The 21977-nt window shown below is 39.8% G+C and overlaps 1 protein-coding gene across 1 annotated transcript in view; it reads right to left on the bottom strand.

Moving 5' to 3' along the window:
- The window catches only part of Acaca (acetyl-CoA carboxylase alpha), a gene marked incomplete at its 5' end in the record, with an annotated part of 230860 nt that overhangs the window by 20876 nt on the left and 188007 nt on the right, over positions 1-21977 (bottom strand). The window contains 4 exon segments of the mRNA XM_013519172.1: positions 9445-9557; positions 12030-12207; positions 19142-19277; positions 20079-20175. Coding sequence (XP_013374626.1) covers positions 9445-9557; positions 12030-12207; positions 19142-19277; positions 20079-20175 — 524 coding nt within the window.

Below are 21977 nucleotides of genomic sequence, written 5' to 3'. Positions count from 1 at the left end.
TGACCGGCCAAATCTGAGACAACTTAAGCACCAAAACAAATTACTTATTAGAATATTTATGGAATAAAATAAGAATCTATTTTGATATAAATAATTAAATAGAGGAGAAGGGAAGAGGAAAGCTCTCCCTCACATCATATTAATTCATTCTGCTAAGAATCATCAGTGAGCGTTAAAACTAGTGGATGAGCCTGATGAGGAATAAAATATTTACAAAGTCTCAAAGTATCTCTTTACAAATCAATTAATTACAAAGGGGAACTCTGCAACTTTACAGTGGATTAACCTAGTAAACAAAAGCTTAAACAAGTTATTAAAGTTACCATCCCCAGGAATAGGACAGACTAGCATCATGTGCCTCCTGACATGATGTGCGAAGGACAGAACAGCACGCCTGCATTATCCTTGCCAAACATACAGGATCTGAATCTAACCATGCGGAAATGTACGACAAACCCAAATTAAGGAATATGCTACAAAAGCATATTCCTTAAAGACAAAGAAAGGCTGAAGAATTATTCCAGATTTAAGGAGACTAAAAATACATGACAATGACCTGCAATGTGTGGTCTGGGATTAGATCCTAGGTCCAAAGAGAAAAAAGAAAAAGCTAAGAAGGCCATTATTGGGACAATGGTAAAACTGTAATATGAATCACGGATTAGACAATGGTATTGCATCAGTGTTTATAGTTTCTAATTTTGATAAATGTATAGTGGAAAAAATCTATTTTGATAAATGTATATAAGAGAAAATGTATGTTCTTAAAACACATGGCATATTTATGGATAAAGGAGCATGATATCTACAGATTAATAGTTCAAAGAAAATTGTGTGTGTGTATGAAGTGAGCAAGAATATGTGAGCACACACAAAGAGTGAGGCAAATGAACAGAATGGTAATAGGAGAATTTTCTAAAAAAGTATCAGAAGTTCTTGTGGCATTCTTATAACTTCTCTGTGAAATCATTATCAAATAAAAAAATAGAAAAATTTGTGAAGCTGAAAGCTTTTTGTGATTATCTAATACATATAACCAACAAAGCTAGTACGTAGAGAGCACTGGATGCTGTTCTATGTGCTTTAATTCTCTTAACTCATTTAATCTTCAAAACAACCTCATGCAGTTGGTATTCTTATTATTCCCATCTTACAGCTGAGGAATCTGAGGCACTGAGAATTTACATAACTTGTCGAAGTCACAAAGAAACACAGTAACAAAACCAAGATTCAACTACAGCAGTTTGGTTCCTGAAGCTTTTTTTTTTTGGTCTTTTTTTGAGACAGGGTTTCACTATTCACGTCAGGCTGGCCTTGAACTCACAGCAATCCTCCTGCCTCAGCCTCCTGAGTGCTGGGATTACAGGTGTGAGCCACCACGCCCAGCTCCTGAAGCTTTTGAACACTGTTACGTTTCTTCTTGCTTAGTGGGGGCAGAAGACCAATTCTTCAGTATAGTATCCCTTTCTTTTCTGAAAAGGCCAAGCGATGATGGCAGATTCCTGGTTGATAAAGTTCCATCTTTGTTCCATTCCCTAACTAAGAACAGGACAATGTCTCTAGTGATTCCTACCCTTTCTGTAGGTGAGATGTGATTCTGGTAGCTAAGATTTAAGGATCAATCTCCTTACTCAGAGATCAAGAGCTAATACAATACCCCTTTCAACAGTCTCCCTCTGGGTAAACCACCAATATCACATTTGAAGGCACATATGCATATATATGGACCATATATAACACACCATTTATTAGCATTTACTGTGTGTCAGGCACTGCACTCAAATCTTTCAGGATCACATAGCTCCTAAGTCACCAGGCATAATTCAGAGCTAGGTCTGGCCAGCTGTTAACACTGCTGCCAGGCCAAATACCTCAAAGTTGCTGAGTGCTTTCCAAGTTGTTTCACTGACATTATCTCTGATCCTGGTAAGAACTAACCTTACAGACGGGGTATCTATTTTATAAACAAGGAAGCAGAGACTCTGAAATGTCAAGTGACTTTCCCAGTGGCATCCAGCTCTTAAGAAGTGAAGTCAGGATTTACACTTGGGTCTAGCTGTCTCTAAAGCCTGTGTTCTTCTGCATTAAATGGTGCAGTAACCACAGAAGGGAGACCTGCTGGAGAGTTGGTTTTATTAGCAAGGGGTTAAAAGCAAGGCTTAGCATAGAAGAGGGAGGAGATATGGGCTGAGGGAGAGCATTCTGAAATGAATCTTTAGCCTGACACGTTGTAGGGACGAGGAGGCTGGTTCCTGAACTAACAAAGGTCTCCCCAACCCAACTAAGCTATTCTAGAGCTTTGAAAGAGTAGCAAACACCTATAATGCTCTGGCCCTCCTGAGGCTAGGAAGACCACACAGTGTTCCCCAAAGGCTGATGTTTGATTTCTTCAGTAAAGCCTCTGATCACAGCTGAAGACCCACACCAAAAAAGGCAGTAGAGCACAGGAAAGACAAGCCAAAAATATGTTTTAAAATGCACATAAAAAAGCCAAGGATTTGTGTGCTTTATTTTAGGGAAAAACTAGCTTTTAAATTTTTATTTTTTAAAAATAAAAGGCTGCTGTTAAGCTAGTTTTACCCATGTGTTGCATGTGGAGGGCCCTTCTCTCCTTGTACAGCAAAGCAGCCAGCCCTGGTAATGATTTAGGGGAGATTAACAAATATGTCAATGTCTATTTTCTGCTTAATTTAAAAGCGGTGTCTATAAAGATTTTTGACTTCTGAACCCTGTTCTCCTGAAAGAAAGAAGGTAAGAATGAGGAGGGGGATAAAGAGTGATTATCCTATCATTGATCGTTTGTCAGGAGCATTTCTTATTCACTGGACTATTGTAAAAAGCTAAGCTCTCGATCAATCCTGTAAGCTCCCTGTACAATTAAATATCTTGGAATGGTTTTCTTTCTTTTCTAGCCAGATTGCAGGGCCTCAGGGTTTTTAGGAAAACAAGTCAGTGTATATTCGTGTGTGTGTGTTTAAGAATATGCTACAGAGAAGAAAGTCATTCTTGTCTAGAACCAGACTTTAGGTAAGACTGAAGGGGGAAAAGAAATGTGGTTGTTCCTATGTCTTCTTCCCCGAAATAAAAAGTCTCCATGAAATCCAAAAAAACACATCATAAAAAATGTTAGCGTTAAACACAGAAGTAGCTCTATTCTGATCAAATATGAAGAACTAATATTATTGAGATGTTACTATGTGCTGGTACTGTTTAAGTACTTTTCATCTCATTTAATCATCCCATCAATCCTAAAAGAACACTATCTTACAGATGAGGAACAGGCACAGAAGTTAAGTAACTTTCCCAAAGGCACAACGCCAGGAAATGTGAAGCCAGGGCTTGGGCCTGGGTAATCTGATTTAAGTGGCAAGAGTCCTTTAAAAAAAAAAAAGTCCTTAAAAGATACTTCAAAGTAACCTACAGCTCAGCAAGTGTGCCCAGGAGCCAGGATACAGTGCAAAGCCACATCTCTCCTCCATGGGGTCAGGGCTAGAGAGAAACACCTGGAGGAGCAGCCGATTTCCTAAACAGGAAGTGTTTACCAGTTGTGACATTGGAGGAAGCCAAGTGAAGGCCAGCCCTACCCTGTGTAGGAGCAGATCACATCCTGGGGAGTAGGATTTGGGGAATGTGAGGCCTGAAATCTAAGAATAAAAACCAGACTGGTAGACTAAGAATTCTCAGCACCAGGTGACCTTGCAGAAATCTTCCTTTTTGAGCTCGGTTTCTCATTTAATGTAATAATTCTCATCTGGCAAATAGGGAAAAGGTTTTGTTAAAAAATGTAATACTAAAGTGTTTTTTGAAGCATTCTTAATTTTTCTTTAAGCTACATTAAGAAGCCTATGTAAATTTAAACACAATTTTAACTTTTATGGGTCCTTTTCCTTCCCTTAAAAAAGGAATTTGCTTTAATTGGTTAAATATTTATGATGCTAGTGATAAGAGCTATACCATCCTCCTCACAAAAACTCCTGAATATCATATATTAAAACATACACCCATACTTCAATTTTTGAGACTAAAAAATCAGCATAAAAGAGACTGGAATCTTATTAAGATTCAAAAGTACAAACATAAGTAGCTGTTTAAAAGATCTATGTAATCATATTTTCTATGTTGAAAGAAATTTCTCTATAAAGATAGTAAGATAGGACGGAAAAAAAATCCTGCAAAACTATTTCTATATCCATAACAGGTGTGCTTGTCTTTATACAAAAGCATTCTTGAAAAACTGTGTAAATCAGATCCTGTTTTAAATGCCTTAAGGGAGCTATTTAGAAGGAACCCTGCAGTGAATCCTTTGGTAAAGCAAATAATCCTTTTGTAATGGGAATAATTTCTCCCAATGTATCTAGTTTTTTTAAAATCCCATTTTCATATATCTGCTTTTCTTCAAAGGGGGCCATACCTATCTAAGTACAACTGTATTTGCATATTGATTTTAACACCAATCTTCCCAAGGGAGTTTAACCCTAAAGTTCCTTGTGACAGTGTTAGTGCTGTGTTGTTCATATTTAAAAAATCATTACAGTAAACCTGGAGATTTCTAAATAGGAATAAAAAATGTATTATTTCTTCAGTCCTGTCCCTGTGTCCTCATGCAAATATCCAGAGAAGTCAGGAAACAGCACAGAATTCCCTAAACTGTAGTACAGATATGCCTGCGCAGCCTTCTATTATTTTCCTTCCCAATTTGGTCTCCCTCAGACTGATGGGGCAGGATTCAGGGTTCTAATCAACTAAGACCAAGTTGGGAAGAGAGTCTCAGACATTCCTGTGACACCTTCAAGCAGGGGGAAACTTAGTTTCCCTCTAAGGAAAGGCTTGCCAAGTCCCCTGGTCTGACAGAATAGTGAATCACTGCTTCCTGGGAGGGGGTGTTTTTATAAATACAATGAGATTAAGGAATCAGACTAAGGATGACCCCTCAGAAAACATCACTGTCACACTAAATGGTATCAAGCCAAGCAGTTTCTGCATTGGAGTGAACAGGTGGGTTTTCAAGGATTGCCAACAAGATTCAAGGCAAGATTCCCGACACCTTCATGATAGAAAACGTTATATTGTTTTCACCAGCCTCCTAGCCAGAATGGCCACAGTGCCAGTGAGGATACCCATGAACAACATATAGAAGCTACTTCTAAGACATATATAATGGAATTTTTTTTTCTCCTATCTCACCTTTCCAGGCACGGATACCACTTTTTGCCTCAAATAACTGCACTAGCTCTTGAAAGTAGACACAAAAGAATGAAAAAGCTTACCCAGCTCAGACGGTAAGTCCCAAGCCCCTTTCCTGTCATACTGCCTGCTAAGCAGGCCTTAGCATTCCTGAAGATTTTTTTTTACAGACATGTGTACCCTTATCTGCCAACACAATACTCTATCTGCACCCAGGCACCTCAGGCTAGAAGTGCTAGACAGGCCTGAGTGCCAGATAGGCCTGGAAGGAGCAGGTGAGGACCAGCAACAGTGCTCTGTGGCTTGAGTCACCTGTCAGGGAACGATCTATGTGGGCACATAGAGAAGCTGCATGGCAGCCTGCCCAGGTGTCTGGGAACAGTGCCACAATGGAGAACAAGGTCCCCCTCAGTGACTCTTGCCCAGGTGCTCTTTGTACTATGGGAGGAGGACAGTGGGGAACTTATAATTGCTTCACACTAGGGCTGGACAGTTCTCTCTCCATCTAAATTGATTTGTCACTTCTCTCTGAACAAAAGAGGAGGGTAAAGATCCAGGAGAGGACCTCAGGTCACAGCACTTGAGAGCCCAGGCTAGCGTAGCAGTCCTGCTCCACAGCCACTCTCCCTTTTCCTGGCTTTGTAATGCAGTAGAGGGATGACAGTAGGACACAAAACGGCCCTGGAAAGCTGGGGCTCCATTTCTAGAAAAGGAATTTAATTTCCTTAAGACAAGCAAAATGCTGGGAGGTAATCTTCCCCAAAATGACTCTACTAAGCCTTGGTTCTGAGAATCCAGGGTCAGAACTTGTTCAGTAATGCAAGCTCTGGTATCTGGACATAGTACACTTTTCTTCCTGTGGTAATTTTCTTTATTTCAATCAGAAATCAAAGTATGCACTGTTTTTATATTCTATTATAATCACAGATTTGCAAAGTAGCCACTCTCCACCTTCCTACTTAAACTAGCCACATACAATGACAAAAGATCTTAAGATCAGTTATTAAAATGTGTAAGGGCTCGGCACACACACAAAATCTGGACAGATGAAGTCAGCTGTACAGAAATTAATACTATTCATTATTCTAAGAGAATAAATAATGATTATATTTTTTTAACAGTCAATCAGCTGTGTACTGGTTTCTCTAAGTGTTCTGTGAGTACTCCCTAGTGCAGAGGCCGATTTGGGAAGAGATCAGGAATACAAGATAACATCCATTCCTATAGGCTTTCTCCTAAATCAGATTTTCTCAGTGCAATTGGCTTTAGATCACAAAGGAAAGAATCTCTGTTTAATTTAGATCAGGCTCAGTATTCAGCTGAGGTAAAATCTGAGGAACTCTTTTTTTAAAAAGTAGAACATAGGAAATGAAAATTCTATTCTGGGCTCTTATATACACTTATTTTGTGTCTTAGATGATTAGTTTAACCCTGCTTTTTGCCTTAATTTCCTAGTTTAGAAAATGATGTCATTTTCACCCACTTTGTGAAAAAGCATTTTGGTAGTCCATCATTGCAGGCACTGTGAAAGGAGTCAAAAGTCACTGTGAACCCCCAAAGAACTGGTTTCGTATCTGGGCTGGTCTCTGTGACACAGATGTGTGTGTGTGTGTGTGTGTGTGTGTGTGTGTGTGAGAGAGAGAGAGAGAGAGAGAGAGAGAGAGAGAGAGAGAGAAAGAGAGAGGGCAAGAGAGATATGAGAGAGAGAGAAAGAGAGAGAGAGAGAGGGCAAGAGAGATATCTCCCTGAAACACTGCAAGTACCTGAGAGATGGGCCTACTTCTATTTCCAGATGTGGGCCACAGCCACAGAGAATTTTTGATACCACACTTGCCCATCTGCTTCTTCTAATGGTGAAGATTGAAAAGAAATGATGCCAGACTCCATATTTGAGAAATGCTTTGTAGATTTACAGCAAATATATATTAATCTGACCCTCACATTAGCTAAGTGGGAGTGTTATTCCCATTTTACTGATGAAGGAATTGATATTCAGAGAAGTTAAACAATTTACCTGCAAGCAACATATCCAAGATTCATACATAGTTATTTCTTTTTTTTTTGTTTGTTTTTTTCTCCGGTACCGGGAACCGAACCCACAACCTTGCGCTTGCCAGGCAGGCGCTTTTGCCGCTGAGCTAAATCCCCAGCCCCATACATAGTTATTTCTATTCCAAATCCATTGCTCATGTTCCCAAGTTTCCCTCAGCCAGAGCCTACCTCATAGCAGACTACAGATTCTTAAGTCCCATTTTGGTAAAGGTTAAGTAAATATGATTTTCTTCAGTGTGGGCAGGAAATTGATAATGAGATGATTTGTAACAAATGATTAAATGGCCATCACTTGAGAATCTCCTCCTTCTCCCCTTCATGTGCTTCAAAAGTTAAAAGGTGCTGGGTGAAGGTGGGAGCAATATCACTTTACTTGAAGACAAGGAAGCTTCAGCCCCACACCCCTCACCATCCAGTCATCCTGCAAACAGATGTAGAGAATATCCGTCTCCTTACCATCCTGTTACTCTGAAGGGATGATAACAGCCATTGGGGGGTTAAAAAGAGGCAGTGAACCCCCAGTTAATGAGCAGGAATTCAGCAGGCAGTGTAAGATAAATGGAGCTCTCTCTGCTTCTGCTAGAGTCAGCATGAACTGCGGCCCTGCGGCTTGTTTGTGGCAAATGGAGTGCGCGAAATATCAAAGGGCAGTGATCCAGAAGAAGACCGACTTTGACAAATTTTAAATTGGCCAGAAAGAAAACCAGAAAAAAAAAGGAAAAAGAAAAGGAAGGAAAGAAAAAAGAGAAAAAAAGAAAAAAGAAGGAAAATTATGCAATTTGCTATGTCCTGCAATTGTAGCATGGCTGTCTTTGTACAGAATTAGTGGTAAAAACAGCAGCAACAATCGCTGTATGCTGGGAGCAATTACGAGCCATCTAAGTGAGATGCTTATCAGTGGCTGAAGCTTTTAGAGCTCTCTCTCTGTACAGTTGTAAGTAACTTGCTCTTGAGCTGCAGTTACTTTAATTAAAGTGTATGGGGTTGGTCAGAAGTAATTATCCTGTTTGGAAAAGAAAGAGAAAAAAATCACCTCAACAATTCTGGGTGGCAATAGATTTTAGAAACAACTTTGCCAATTTCTTGTTGTAAGTGTGCATTTCCCATAAAAGGATCAGGCTGCAGCCGGTTAGAGTTACTGGTGGCTGTTACTTAATGGCAAACAATGGGACACAACAGGGTTTATTGTACCTCCAGTCACTGTGTTTGGCAAGCAGCGCAGCTCAGGATTCCAACTGCCTGGTGGTGCAGTCTTCACACCGTAGGCAAACACTTGGCAGTTTTTTCTGTCTCCCGATGGTGAAGATATATAGAGCCCACAAATGGTACTTTATTAATGAAATCACTCTTTGGAACATAAATGAGCTAGAATCTTTCTTTTTCACTCCTTCCATTCATTGAATTTCACTACCTTTTAAAAACAACCTCTCTGTTCCTTTAGAAAAACCAAACCAACCAACCAACAAAAGAATTATCTTTACTGACATAGGAAGGGGCTCAATGGGAGACAGAGGCAGAAAAACTGTTTTAAAAGAATCTAAAACTCATTCAGACTCTGGACTCAACATAGGGCTCCCATGGTTTATTTCTATGTTCAAATTGCAAGTGCCTTCCAAAAGTTCTGAAAACAAATGAGCAGTGGAGCAATGGCTGGCAGCATCAAGCGTGAATGCTCCCAGGGCTATTGCTGTTGCGGCCACGATTTGGAAGCACACAGCGCACAATCTTTACTTTCATCTCTCTGGCTCAGGATGACCCCAGAACACTGCCTGGATAGAGACTCCAGCTTTTCCATAACAAGACACTGACTTTTACATTCCTCAGAAATGGAGACAGACTCTTCAAAGGGACAAACAGAAACAGGACATATTTAAGTCTTGCATATTCTTTGCCTCATTAGCTTGCCCCCAAAAGCAACTTCCAGTTAATCATTGTTTACAGGAATATCCTAGAAAAGTGGGCTATTTGTACTATAAGGAAATATCAGAAGAAAATTCAAATGACTTTTGCTTTTTTCAGGGTTCACTTTCCCTCATATTACACACACTATTTCATTCTACCAGGGTTCTTACCATACAGAGGACAGTAAATAAAGATTATCATGAATTTGATCAAATGCTTCAATGCCTCCTCCTCTGGCCTATGAATGCACTCATTACAAATCAGCTGAATGGCTCATTGATTTGCCAGGACGACAAGCAGACATACCCAATCGCTCAGCCAAGCGGATGTAGACTGGGTCCACCCTACGCATGGTTTTCACCAGATCCTTTTTGCGGAATTTGATTTCTACTGTCCCTTCTGGCTCCAGAACTGATCCCCTGGATCAGAGAGAAACAAAACAAAACAGAAACAGAGGTACTTTAAAGGAAAGAGACAACAGAATGAGGCCAGTTACAATTTGTGGACCAGGAAATAGCTTCATTATGGTTTTGCCCACCCATGGTTCACAGAAGTCACCCCAGGGAGAAAAGCAGGCACCAGAGAAGTGTCTAAGTGAGGTATTAGAAAGGCCTGGCAAAAAGCAATTAAAATAATTCTCATTACCACACCAGTAGACTTCCATCTCAACGGGAGAATACAGATTCCACCACCTACAGCTGATAAGGGCGACTGGAATCACATTATTTTCCAGGGGGGTGAAAAAGAAAAGAAAAAAAAGAGTGCTATAGGTGCAGTGGCAGGGCAACCACCTCTAGCACTGTACCAGTGAGGGTTTAATGCTGATCATCCTATACCACAGCGGTAAGTCTGCTGACAGGACTAGGGTCAGATACACTAGGCCAGGTCAAAGGGTAGATAAAATATTCTGCCCACTGCAGTGGAAATTAGCAAAGTGAAAGGTGTCAGGTTGCCACTAGTAACACAAATCATGTCCTCTGACCAAAAATTATGCTTTAAATACTTTAAAAATTTTTATATTTAAAAAATTTCAGCAAATGCCTAGTATGTACATGTAAGGCATTGTTTTAAGTGTTGACAGATGAATACTTAAAAAAAATCCTACCAGTGAATATCCACTATGAGAGAGGATACTGATACTCTCCCCGTTTTATGGGTGAGAAAACTAAGGTACTAGAAGTTTAAGAACTTTGTCCAAATCTAGCAAGTAGCAGAACTAGATTTGCAACCAGATAGTATGATTCCAAAGTCTTCACAGGAATGGTCTCTGATCTGATCATCAGGTCAGGAGCTAGATTAGGACTTAAAAATAATAAACCTCTCAATGTAGAAAGACAGTCTATTGATTTGACAGTAAAGCTACTAGACTTTCCTAGGCAGCTTTTGAAGTAGAAGGCTGAATGTGTTGGAGGAAAGAGAGAAGCAGGTGCTGCAATAAAATGAATGGATACATGAATGTGCACTGCAAATGTTAAAGAAATACCTAAGAAAAGTATTAGAACCCTACTTAGGAAAGTGTTGAGAAACATTATCAAAGGATGCTGGATTTAATCTGGTTTACCTACATAGTTTGAAGTGCCACCTCCCAGAAAACCTGAGCTTCTCTCTTATAGCTTTTTGGGCACTGCAAATGCTGTGTCCTCCAGTCTCCTGGAAAGCAGTGTGAAACCCAGGGCTCCAAAGGAAGGAAGCTTTGGTCCGGAGTCACAGAATGTGGGTGCTGTCGTATATATCAATGACCAGCCAGCTCAATCAATAAATAAAAAAAAAAGCAGTCCAGGAAGTATAAAGACTGCCCCAAGTTTCTCCATAGTGAGTGAGTTAAAACTCAGGAACTCCAGACTAACAATTCAGTCCTTCTACTCCAACTCACTTTAAGCTCCTTCTGCCATAAACTTAAGAGAGAGAGAGTGAAACAGGGCATGGGTGCACTCCTGTAATCTTAGCATGCTGGGAGGCTAAGGCAGGAGGTCTGCAAGTCTGAGCCCAACCTGGGTAACTTAAGTCAGTGAAACCCTGTCTCAAAAACAAACAAAGAAACAACCCACCAAAAAACCTCCCCCCTCAAAAGAACAAATTAAAATAAATCAGACACACGTGTAAATACTGCATTGTTTCTCTGATGTGAAAACCTGAAAGTGCAAATAAAGACCAAAATGTACAACAGATACTGTGAAACAGGAAGAAAATATTCAAATGGGAAAGGAAACTAGGGAGGTGGGAGGGGGAAAGGAAGGAAGAAAAAAGAAAAAATGATGAGGAAAGAAGGAAGAAATGGAAACAAAGCTTTTGTAAATAAGGAAAGGGAAAGGGGTTGAATGGAGGGTACAGGAATGAGGGAAAAAAATAATCAACTTATATTATGAACAGGTACAAATTCTCTATAATGAATGTGATCATGATATATACCCGAAGTATATCAATAAACTTAATTTAAAAACAAAGAACAAAAAACCACACACACACACACACACACACACACACACACACACAGAGGCTGGGGCTGTAGCTCAGAGTAAAGGCCCTTGGTTCAATCCTCAGTACTATTAAGAACCAAAGCAAAACATAAAACCCCCAAGACTATGAAAACAGTGACCAGGCACATGTGAATAACAAGTGGGAGGGGAGAATCGAGTTCAGAGGTGCCTGGAAGAGAGGGTTTCATAGTAAAGGAATCTAGCACAGGGGGTTATGCTGAGAACCTCAGTTCAGGCCTGGTTTCATTCTCATGCCAGGAGACATTATTTAGAAAGCCTATTTTTCTGACATTGGAGTCCTTTGGCAATGGACAGATTAAAAAAAAATTGCCTTAGTCATAATGTTTTCTAGGAGGAAACCAACAGCTAGAGGGTCCCGAGAGTCAGTGAGCAGAAATGAGGAAGGCACTCTACCTGCTTTCTCGGTCAGCATACATCTCCATGTGCCGGGGGTTGATGGTGGGGTCAATCACAACCCAGGAGCCACCCCGCAGCTCAGCCTGGGGAGGAATGTAAACCATCACTGGCTGGGAGCACTCCCGTAAGCCATCTACGATGTAAGCACCAAACTTCAGCACTTGGTCGTACATATCTATAGAGTGAGAAAAATTGGAAATCATGATATTTATCCTCTCCAAATACTCTTCACATCATGGCACACATAGAAAATATTTTTTTATGGCACACTACGACTACCTGAGAAGGCTGCTCATGGCCACAGGTGATAGGTCTGGGGCTGCAGCCACCTCAGGTCCTGAGTGGCCACTCTGAAGACAAAATAGATTGGTATATCCATATGTATTATGCTGAAGATCCCAGACGATCTTCAAAAGCACAAGAGAGAAATGTACTATCTTTCACAAGATAAAGTGTGCAAGCTCTCCATATTGCATATCCTTTTTATATCCTCCCTGAATTTCTATACTTGGGTTTCACCACATTAATTCACATGTGCTCTACAACTACTGAGTATTTTTCACGTCAGTATGTGATCTCTCTCACTATGTTAAGTTTTCAGAAGGAAGGAACTACTCTAGCTCTTTTCATTTCCTCTCATGATTTTTAGCATGTGATGAGTCCTTAAAGTGTACAGCTATTGGAAATGGATCCTTCAGAAATTTTACTTTAAACACTAGATCCTTCATCTTTGTAACCCTACTGTCCTACCTAGTTCCTGGAACACAGTCAGCATTCAGTAAGTATCTGCTGAAGGAATCAGCACATTCACAGTTTAGAAAGATTACAAGAAAGAAAACCAAAGTATTTAACACATTTTAATAGGATATCAATGAGAGAAAAATATGTATTATCACACAGCCACATACCACCACCTCTTCATTTTGCTATAAAACATATTTTGTAATGCCCCCAAGGCCAGAAGCAGCCTGAAGAAAAGGACACCTGGTACCTAAGTAGAGTTTTTGGAAAGCTGGATCAGTTACTTAGTTCTCAACTTTTTATGGACTTCTTTCTATTTCCTAGCTCCCTGAAGTCTAAATTGCTAAAGTTCTAGCTTTATGATTCCAGATGTTTAATGAGTACTTCAGTGAAGTCACAATGGGTCCTTTCTAAACATCAAATAACAGGTTCTACTGAGTTCAAACTTTCCTATCAAAGAGAAGATCTCAATTTGGAATAAATCAATTCTGGAAATCCAAGGCAAAGAAGCATTCTTCAAGAAGTTAAGAGCAAACCAAATAGAAATTGCTTTCATTCTAGTTACTGGCAAATTAAACTGTCACCTTCTCAAAAGTAAAAATGGCTCTACGCAAAGCATCAGTGAGCACAGCTCACAGCAAGGCACATGCCTCTGTCCACCGGTCAAGCTGGCTTGTGTGTGAAGACTTCATAAATTCCAAGTTGGCCTAGGAAGCACTCCCTATACTATGTGGAATGTGTATGGTCATGTGCTCTGTACACATGATCAGAGCAAATACATCTATTGCTTTGGAGGAATGCAAAGACCAAAAAAATTTACTGCTAATTACACGACTGCTGTACGAAGAGCAGGAAATAAAGGACTTTAAGCACTTTACACTAATTCTGTAGTTATGAAAATAATTGCTCAGTTCAAATTATTTTAACTAAATTAATTCTTTAGTGGATATTTCAACTAGTGCTACATAATAAAATAATTGTGTAATTAGCAGTACATTTTTCAGTGCTGCCAAGAGTAGTTTAGAACAAGTAACAGAAAAGTGGGATCTTCAATGGCCTTGTGCACATAGAAGTGGAGGCAGAGACAAAAGGTGAAGATTAAAAAAATAGAAGACAGCATAAAAAGTCATTCTACCTGCGAAAAACCCCCACAATAACATATGATAGAGAAATGAAGATAAAGTTTCTAGCCTCCTTCCTACCCAAAACCCAGGTTGTCATGCACTTCAGCGAGCACTCTACCACTGAGCCATACCCCAAGCCCTTTCCAGCCTTTTATTCACTTGTTTGTTCAAATCATTGATATCAAAATCTATCTCTGTATTATCTATGGTTCACATCTCCAATTCTCCAAAAGGGAAGACTATTTATAATGTACTTTCAGTTAATTTTTATTTTTTGTTGTTTTTTTTTTTTTTTGGTTTTTCTCCGGTACCGGGAACCGAACTCACGACCTTGCGCTTGCCAGGCATCAGTTAATTTTTAAAAGCCACTTAATTTCATTTTATACAGGAAGTGTTTAGAATGAAGCTAAGTGTATTTGCATTTTTCATGTTTGTGAAATGCACTTTGGTTCCTCTTTTTCATCATTATGGATAGCATACTGTGTACCCCGACTGTATTGCACACACACATATACATTTTTTCATCATTATGGATAGCATACTGTATACCCCATATGTACTGCACACACACATATACATATGAATACACACATGAATCATTTAAACATGAGAACATTATCTTATAAATATCCAACTTTCAGGTGAGTAAACAGAAACTTAGTTCAATAAGAGTAAGCAGCAGAGATAAGACTCAAACTCAGATCTTTTTGGTTTTAAAAGTTCACCTCCTGCCATCTCACTTTTACTCTCATTCTTATTGCTAGGAAAGAGCATGAGGCTGGGATTAGAAATCTCTTTCTAATATCTAATGCAATGGCTAAGTGAAATAAAACCAGAAAAAAAAAAAGGCTTAAATAAATGATTGAATACTACCAAGTGTTGTCTGGATTTTTTTCTATGTTTAGAAGTGTCAGAAATTGTACGGATGATGCTAGCAGCTATGTGAAAGGCTAAACCTGGCTGCCAAACAAGTATCTTACAAGTGCAAGATTTTAGAGTAGAAAAGGGCCATTTAGGCTTCATTAAAGCTGACATGCCTGGGACTAAAATAACACCTCTATCTAACCTTGAAACCAAAAAACCCACAATCCAAGCAACAAAACACCCCAACAGCAGGCTATTAAAATACAAACAAACACACAAATTCTACAATGAACATGTTCATACTGAATTGCAGCTGCCCTAAAACCACATATTTTGAAAGGCAGGTTTAAACATTTGGCAACAGTCTGACATACAACTGTCTGAAATCCCTTTATGTTTAAGAGATAGAGTGAAAACACAACCAAGAGTAGCAGGGGAGGGGGGATTCCCAAAGGTTTACACTAGAAATCAATCTAGGGAATTTTAAAGTTATACATATGCTGTCAGCTCTTGGCCCTGACAAATGTACCAGGAAATGGAAAACACTGATGGGTTCTTCACCACAGGGGCAGGAACTTCAAGTTTTCTAGCATTCTGGGCAAAGAATATGTATGTCTGGTGTTCATACACAGCCTCTGAAGCATGTTCTCAGCACCCAGGCACTACCCCTGCTTAGGGCTTTCATTATTGTACAACACGGATAAACTGTGGCAACCACATGTACCAAGCAACAGAGCAAGGTGGCTGAAAGTGTTTCCACAGAACCCTACACTCTCAAAACTGGAACAGATTTTATTGGCTTGGGCAAGATTATCTGTTAGAAGCTGAAGGTAAACATTGCACATACACAAGCTGCATATACATAATGTCTCTCATGAGTTCATTATGGCCGGGTGGTGGGTGCGGGGGAGATGACAGTGTATTTCAACATCCGAGTAATCAGAGACTTTAAAATAGACTTTCATTCCAGTTAAAGTTTTCAATAAATGTGGGTTTTTTTATTGTTATTTATAACCTGTCCTAGGAAAAAAATAATAAGTATAACATGAAAAGCCAACTGAGAGTGACCCTGTAGCACCAGCAGTGAGGCGGCTTAATATCACTGGGATTTGCATCCTATCAAGCTATTCATGCTGAGGCTGGGACCCTGGTGCTAATTTCTAGTAAATTTCACGCTTGATGTCTCCCTGTTGTGGGTCATTGCCGGTTCGTCTAAATAAACTGCTTCCAAATGGCTCTTCCATCTAAATATTCAGCCAGTTTTTATAATTTAATTTTGCATTATGCTGAATAGCCTTCCGGCCAGATAGAGCTCATTGGAAAAAAGCACCAATACCATCTTGACAAGCTTTTATTTATTTATTTATATTTTTACTGCTCGAATTAGACCTCCTAGGCTGACTAGTAAAGAGTTTTTTTTCCCCCTCCACTAATGTCAATTTTCAGCATAGCAAGAGCTGTCTCTAATCTTTTCCTACTCATTACACACAATTTTGGAGTCATTTTACCCACAGTGCAGTCGGCTCCTGGCTGTGTGTTTGTGTGCACTGAGGGATGGCATAATTGTTTATTTTCCCTCCCTGCATAATCCCCAGCCAGTATTGAAACCAAAACTGCAAACATCTCCCCAAGGGATGTAGAGAATGACAAGAGGCTCTCAGTTTAGGTCCCTTTACATGAGATAATACGCAGGAACATCCTGACCTGTATGTAAATATGAAAGGTCTGGTTCCTCCCCCTCCTACTTCCACACAGATCTCTATCTTCCCTTAAGCTTATTTGTCTTCTGTGATGTATAAAAGGATGCATCAGCAACAAAATTCAGAAGACACAATTGGCCCTACTCTGAAACTCATTTTTGACCAAGAGAGGGGGAGAAGAGAGGATGGGCAGTTACTATTTAGTAAGTGCCAAGTTTAAGTAGGGGATAATGAAAAAGTTTGGGGTGTAGATAGTACTGGTGGTTACACAACGCTGTGAATACTTAACGCCAGCTAATCACTAAGCATACACTGACAAATGGATAAAGTGACAAATATTATGTTTTTTGAGACAGGTCTTACTATTTTGCCTTGAATTTGTGATCCTTCCAAATACAGTAGCTTTGATTACTGGCCTGGACCTGGCAGTATTATTATGTATATTTATCATATTAAAAAAATTTCTAAGGTCTTGAAATTTCTCTTCATAATAACAAAAAGGTCCCTAAAGAAGGGTAGGGCATAGGTAGATTATGTTTCTCAGTAATCTTAACATTCTACTCCAGATTCTCTAGTTCATCTGGTTCTGAGATCTCAGATTAGCCAACTGTGCTACAGGAAATCAGAAAGAACTACATCCCTTTCCCAACTCTTTCGTTTTTTTTAGTTGAATCATGCTGGGAAATTTACTTACCCCTCAATTTGTGTAAAATGTGGGTAACAATACAACCTATCTCTTAGAAGTGCTTTGTGATGACTATGTAAGATAATACATGTAAGATGGTTAGCAATTTCTGGTGAAAAGCACTCAATGAATCTTAGTTGTTGTTTTTCTTATTGCTCTAGGACTAGCAGCCAATCTGGACCTAAACTAAAATATGCAGAAGAATCAATGGCCTTCCTGGAAATGGTACTGCTGACTTTTTTAAACTCTGAACTCTATTTTTTTGTTTTTTGGGTTTTTTTTCTGGTACCGGGAATTGAACTCATGACCTTGCACTTGCCAGGCAGGCGCTGTGCCGCTGAGCTAAATCCCCTGCCCAAACTCTGAACTCTAGTTAGATAGGATATCCTCACTTCCTCCCAAGTGTGTGTTATGAAAAGTACATTTGCAGTTGCCCCTGCAGAAAGGCCACCAAGGAAGACAGCATTGTGTTCTGTCAGGTCTTTCCAGTCAAAGACTTAGGAATCAAGTGAAATCTAATGCTAACTGAACTTCATATGTAGGAGTGAAAGGGGAGTTAGCCTACCCTTTTCTCCCTAGCTTTGATGTGGTACCAACCTCTTTTAAACCTCCTGGTATTTTGTTCATACATTATCACTTTATCATTCTGCTCAAGACATTTTCATTTTCTCTGAAGTCACTACTATAGTTCCTTGCACAGAGGAACTCAGTAAAAATGTATAGAATTGTACTCTCAATTTCTCATGATATTTCCACTAATTTATTATCTCGGAAAGAAAAAAATCTACCTTTGTAGTTTAAAAAAATACAAAAATGTTAATTTGCATGTATAGTCCAATGAAGAAGTGCAAAATGTGGAAGTTCTTTAGCAGATATGGGAAAAGGGTAACTTTTCAACTAAAAAACTCCCCAAAAACCAACCTACTCTACATTTTCCCAGGGAAGTCTAGCCTTATAGGGTTCTTCCTAGCCAGACAAGGGAAAGAAAAATAATTGGCAAAAATTTTGAATATCTTTCACCATGTGATGTTTAATAAAAGGAGGCTTAGCCAGACTATCCAAACCTCAGAGGACAGGGGTGCTTCTGTTCTAAGCTACTTTTATGTATCCTATTGGGAGTTCATTGCTCTACATTTTATGCATCTTTACTAGTCTCTAATCACTCCAGCATATCAACTTCTCCCTCCTTCCATTCCCTTAACCCTTCTGCTACTTCAGAATCCTGAAATAAATGAGGTTTACACCCATCTTCCTTCTCAGCCTCCAAGTGTACAGCCTCTGGCCTTAGCATGGCCATAGGTCTCTGCTGCTGGAGAGACAGCTTCACTATTTTAAGAGGTGCAGTGTGTCTTCCCTTTGGCTCTCCCTATGCTCTCCACAGTGGCTTTGCTCAAGGACAATTCTCAGTTAATGGTGATACAGGCCAGCTAATCACTAAGCAATTCCCATAGCACAAAACAGAGCCTGTGTAGTAATGATCTAATCTTGCTGGAGCCACAGGCACAGGGCTATTGGTGGATAATACAACATGCCACACATTGCCACAAAGAACAGCCTCTGGTACAGAATTTGTTCACTTCCTTCCAGTTGATGCTAATTTCCGCATCTTGGTCATTGCAGAATGTTAGAGAGTAGCATGGATGAAGAACATGCCCAAAAAAGACAGGTAGAGACAAGCACGTTCTTTTTCCCAGGACTATCAGAATTGTGCAAAATCTACCTGTGAAAGCTAAATTCCCAACAGTAGTCTAACTAGATGATATTAGTAGATTATTCTGTAATTTTGTATGGAACTAGGAAACATACTATGTTTTTCCATTTGAGTTGCAACTCTGAAGGTATCTCAGATGGAGCATACTCTCCAAAAAAGCCTAGGGTCATTGGCTGTCAGGACAACCGCAGGTTCTGTAGAATCTAAACCCACCGTCCTTCCTCCCTTACCTCACAGTGCCCAGTAATCAGTGATACCCTCTAGCCCATAGCCAGGCCAATCACCTTTCATCCCACCAGAGAAGCCTCTCCAATTGGCAAAGACCATCAAAGGGAGTCCTTCACGGTTGAAGTCCTTGATAGCTTGATAGGTCTTAAAAGCAGAGTCGGGGAACCAAACCTGGCCAGCTTGCTGAATTATCTGTTGGGGAAAGTGAAAGACCCAATTAACAATACACTTTGAGAAAGAGCCTCTGAAAAAGGAATAGGATATTATTTTTTAAAAACTGAAAATTCCACATCAAACCAATCAATCGAAAACTGTTGTTCAAGAAGATCATCTTTGAAGGAAAAAAGAAAGGATCTTGAATCTTTGACTTAGAAGGCAGTCCTAGGAACCTTCATTCAGGTTTTTGCAAAAGCAACTTTACATGACTCAATTACAACACCTCAAAGCAAGCCATCTCTTAAGCCTCCAAGTTCCTCCACCTCTCTGTTTAGTATAGCCTTCTCTGTATTGTGGTTTATCAATAGGCACTTGACGTGACACTGCTGAGTAGCCTACTTCCTACTTTTCCTACTCCTCACTTTCTAGATGGTGTCAGGATTTGAAAAGGTAATCTACCTTTAAAACAAAGGGCTATGGTGTCCATGCCAGGCATTAGAACAGACTAGATTACACCCTGGTTGTAGCTCGTCCACATAGGTGCTTAGAGACTCTGGGATCATTGAGACAGCACTGTCTCAGCTGCCTTTCTCCCTAACAAAATGAGAGTATTTTCTAGCATCAACAAGACTAGTGTAAAGGCCTATTTAATTTTTCAGGCAGAACGTGGCTTGCAGTGTACCTAGAGTTATCTTACAAGTGATCACATGATGGTCTGATATTCAAAGTTGGTGGTTTGCAATGCTTCTGATATATCCACAGGCACTGCAACAGTGAAAAAAGGCTGTAAACACAAAGCTCTATGCACAGACTCAGAGTGTGCTTGAGGCGATCTACCTTGGCTTCAGAATCCAGGTTTGCCGGATCAGCTGGGATACTTAGTTCTACTGTTCGGGTTTCCACGGCAACTACGCCCACAGGTATTCCTCCTAGCCTGATAGAAAGAGCCACATAAAAACCCAATGCATGTGAAGATTACAAACATTTATTTATTTTCCAATCACATTTCAACACTTGGGGAAAGACTAGAAGCAAACACAGCAGATGGGAATCTGACTCTTCCAGGGGTTAAATGTGAGACCCTATGGGTTTGGAAAACCATCCTCAGAATCATTCCTATTCTGAAATGCCCCAATGTAGAGAAATTCAAATTAAGAGTTGTATTAGGAAAGCCTCTTCATTTGGCCTCAGGTAGATATGCATACACATCTACCTCTGAGGTTGCCAAATGAATTTGTTCAGCTCATTCCAGAGCATCTGCTGATGAGGATGGTAGGAAATGGTTTGAAAGGTGGTAGGAATCTGAAAGTCAGTAACTTTTTAATGGCATTGTGGAGAATATTAATAATGTGGTTCCAGATAAAACCTGAGGGTATACACACTAGGTCTTAGAATTGGGTGTGTGGATGTACTGTGCGTATGCCGTGAAGATGATGAAAAATATGTGCCAAGTTGGTCATGATGGTGCACACCTGTAATCCCAGCAGTCTGGGAGACTGAGGCAGGACGGTCACAAATTTGAGCCAAGCCTAGGCAACTTAGCAACTAATGAGACCCTATCTCTAAAAAAAACAAAAGGGACTAGGGACATAGCTCAGTGCAAGGGCCCTCAGTTCAACCCCCAGGACAGGAGCAAAAAGTGCTGAGTAGGGAAGTGGTTAAACAAACGCTTAACCTTTTCTTTCACTGGAAGAGTGCAATGAAACAGGGATAATTGTGAGTAGTAATCTTGGTGAAATCTATATTGAAAGTATAAATTTAATCTCAAAGCTATGTTAATTTAAAAAGCTTCTGAGGTACTTAAGGCTTTCTATATTCCATGACACCCTCTTAACTTGTTTTTCATAAAGATTTTCTAGGAAAAATCAGAAAGAGACAGGGGAAGTAGGGGAAAGGAGAGAGGTAAAACAAGAGGCATTCTGGAAAATGATTCAATCTTCACTGTCTTCATCACATTCCTTAGGGTTGGGGCTGGGATAGGGTTTAGTCTCTCATTCCCCACAGCATCTCCATAACAAACTTTCCATGAAGGATGGTCTTTGGTTGATACACTGGGTACTGGAAATGGATTCTTGTCATCACTAGAGGCCTAAGGGGGAATGAGTAGAGACCACCCACCCCCTTGTCACTTGCCTGCACTGAATCAAAATCAAAAGCCCTCTGGACAACCAGACAACGAGCAGGAGGTACACAGGAGGGTTTAGAAATATTTCTGTTCACAATGATTAACAATCCAACTGGAAACTTGTAATTGCAGAAGCCACCCTAAATCGGTAACTTATAACTTGTATATTAGGGCCCATGTGACCTAATAAAGAACATCTTTATCCGAGTATTACAGTTATTTATTGAACTTGAAAACAGCTCAGAACAACTTCTGTTTTCTATTATACTTCATATAAATTTTATCAGGCTAGCACATGAAGATGCTACATCTTGTTTTATAGTGTGTCCCTGGACAAGGTGCCATGGAATAATAAAAGACAATTTACAGCCAATAGCACACATATTCCAAACATACATACCAAGGATGAGTTTTGGCAGCACTTACAGTAACAATCCCAGAAGAATACATTTATATTTATTTCTTGAAATGCCATTGCTTTTGAAAGAAGCTAGTTCCATTTTTGTTTTATATACTTGTGAGCATGTGTATGTGTTTGGAGTAAGAGGCTCAGAACTCATCAGATGGAAAGAAAGGGAGAAAGTCAGAGTGGGTGTCAGAATAAACAATGG

Source organism: Chinchilla lanigera, unplaced genomic scaffold, assembly GCF_000276665.1.
Source record: "Chinchilla lanigera isolate Chin_1 unplaced genomic scaffold, ChiLan1.0 scaffold00050, whole genome shotgun sequence".
Classification (NCBI taxonomy): Eukaryota; Metazoa; Chordata; class Mammalia; order Rodentia; family Chinchillidae; genus Chinchilla; species Chinchilla lanigera.
This window is presented reverse-complemented; position numbering and strand designations above follow the sequence as displayed.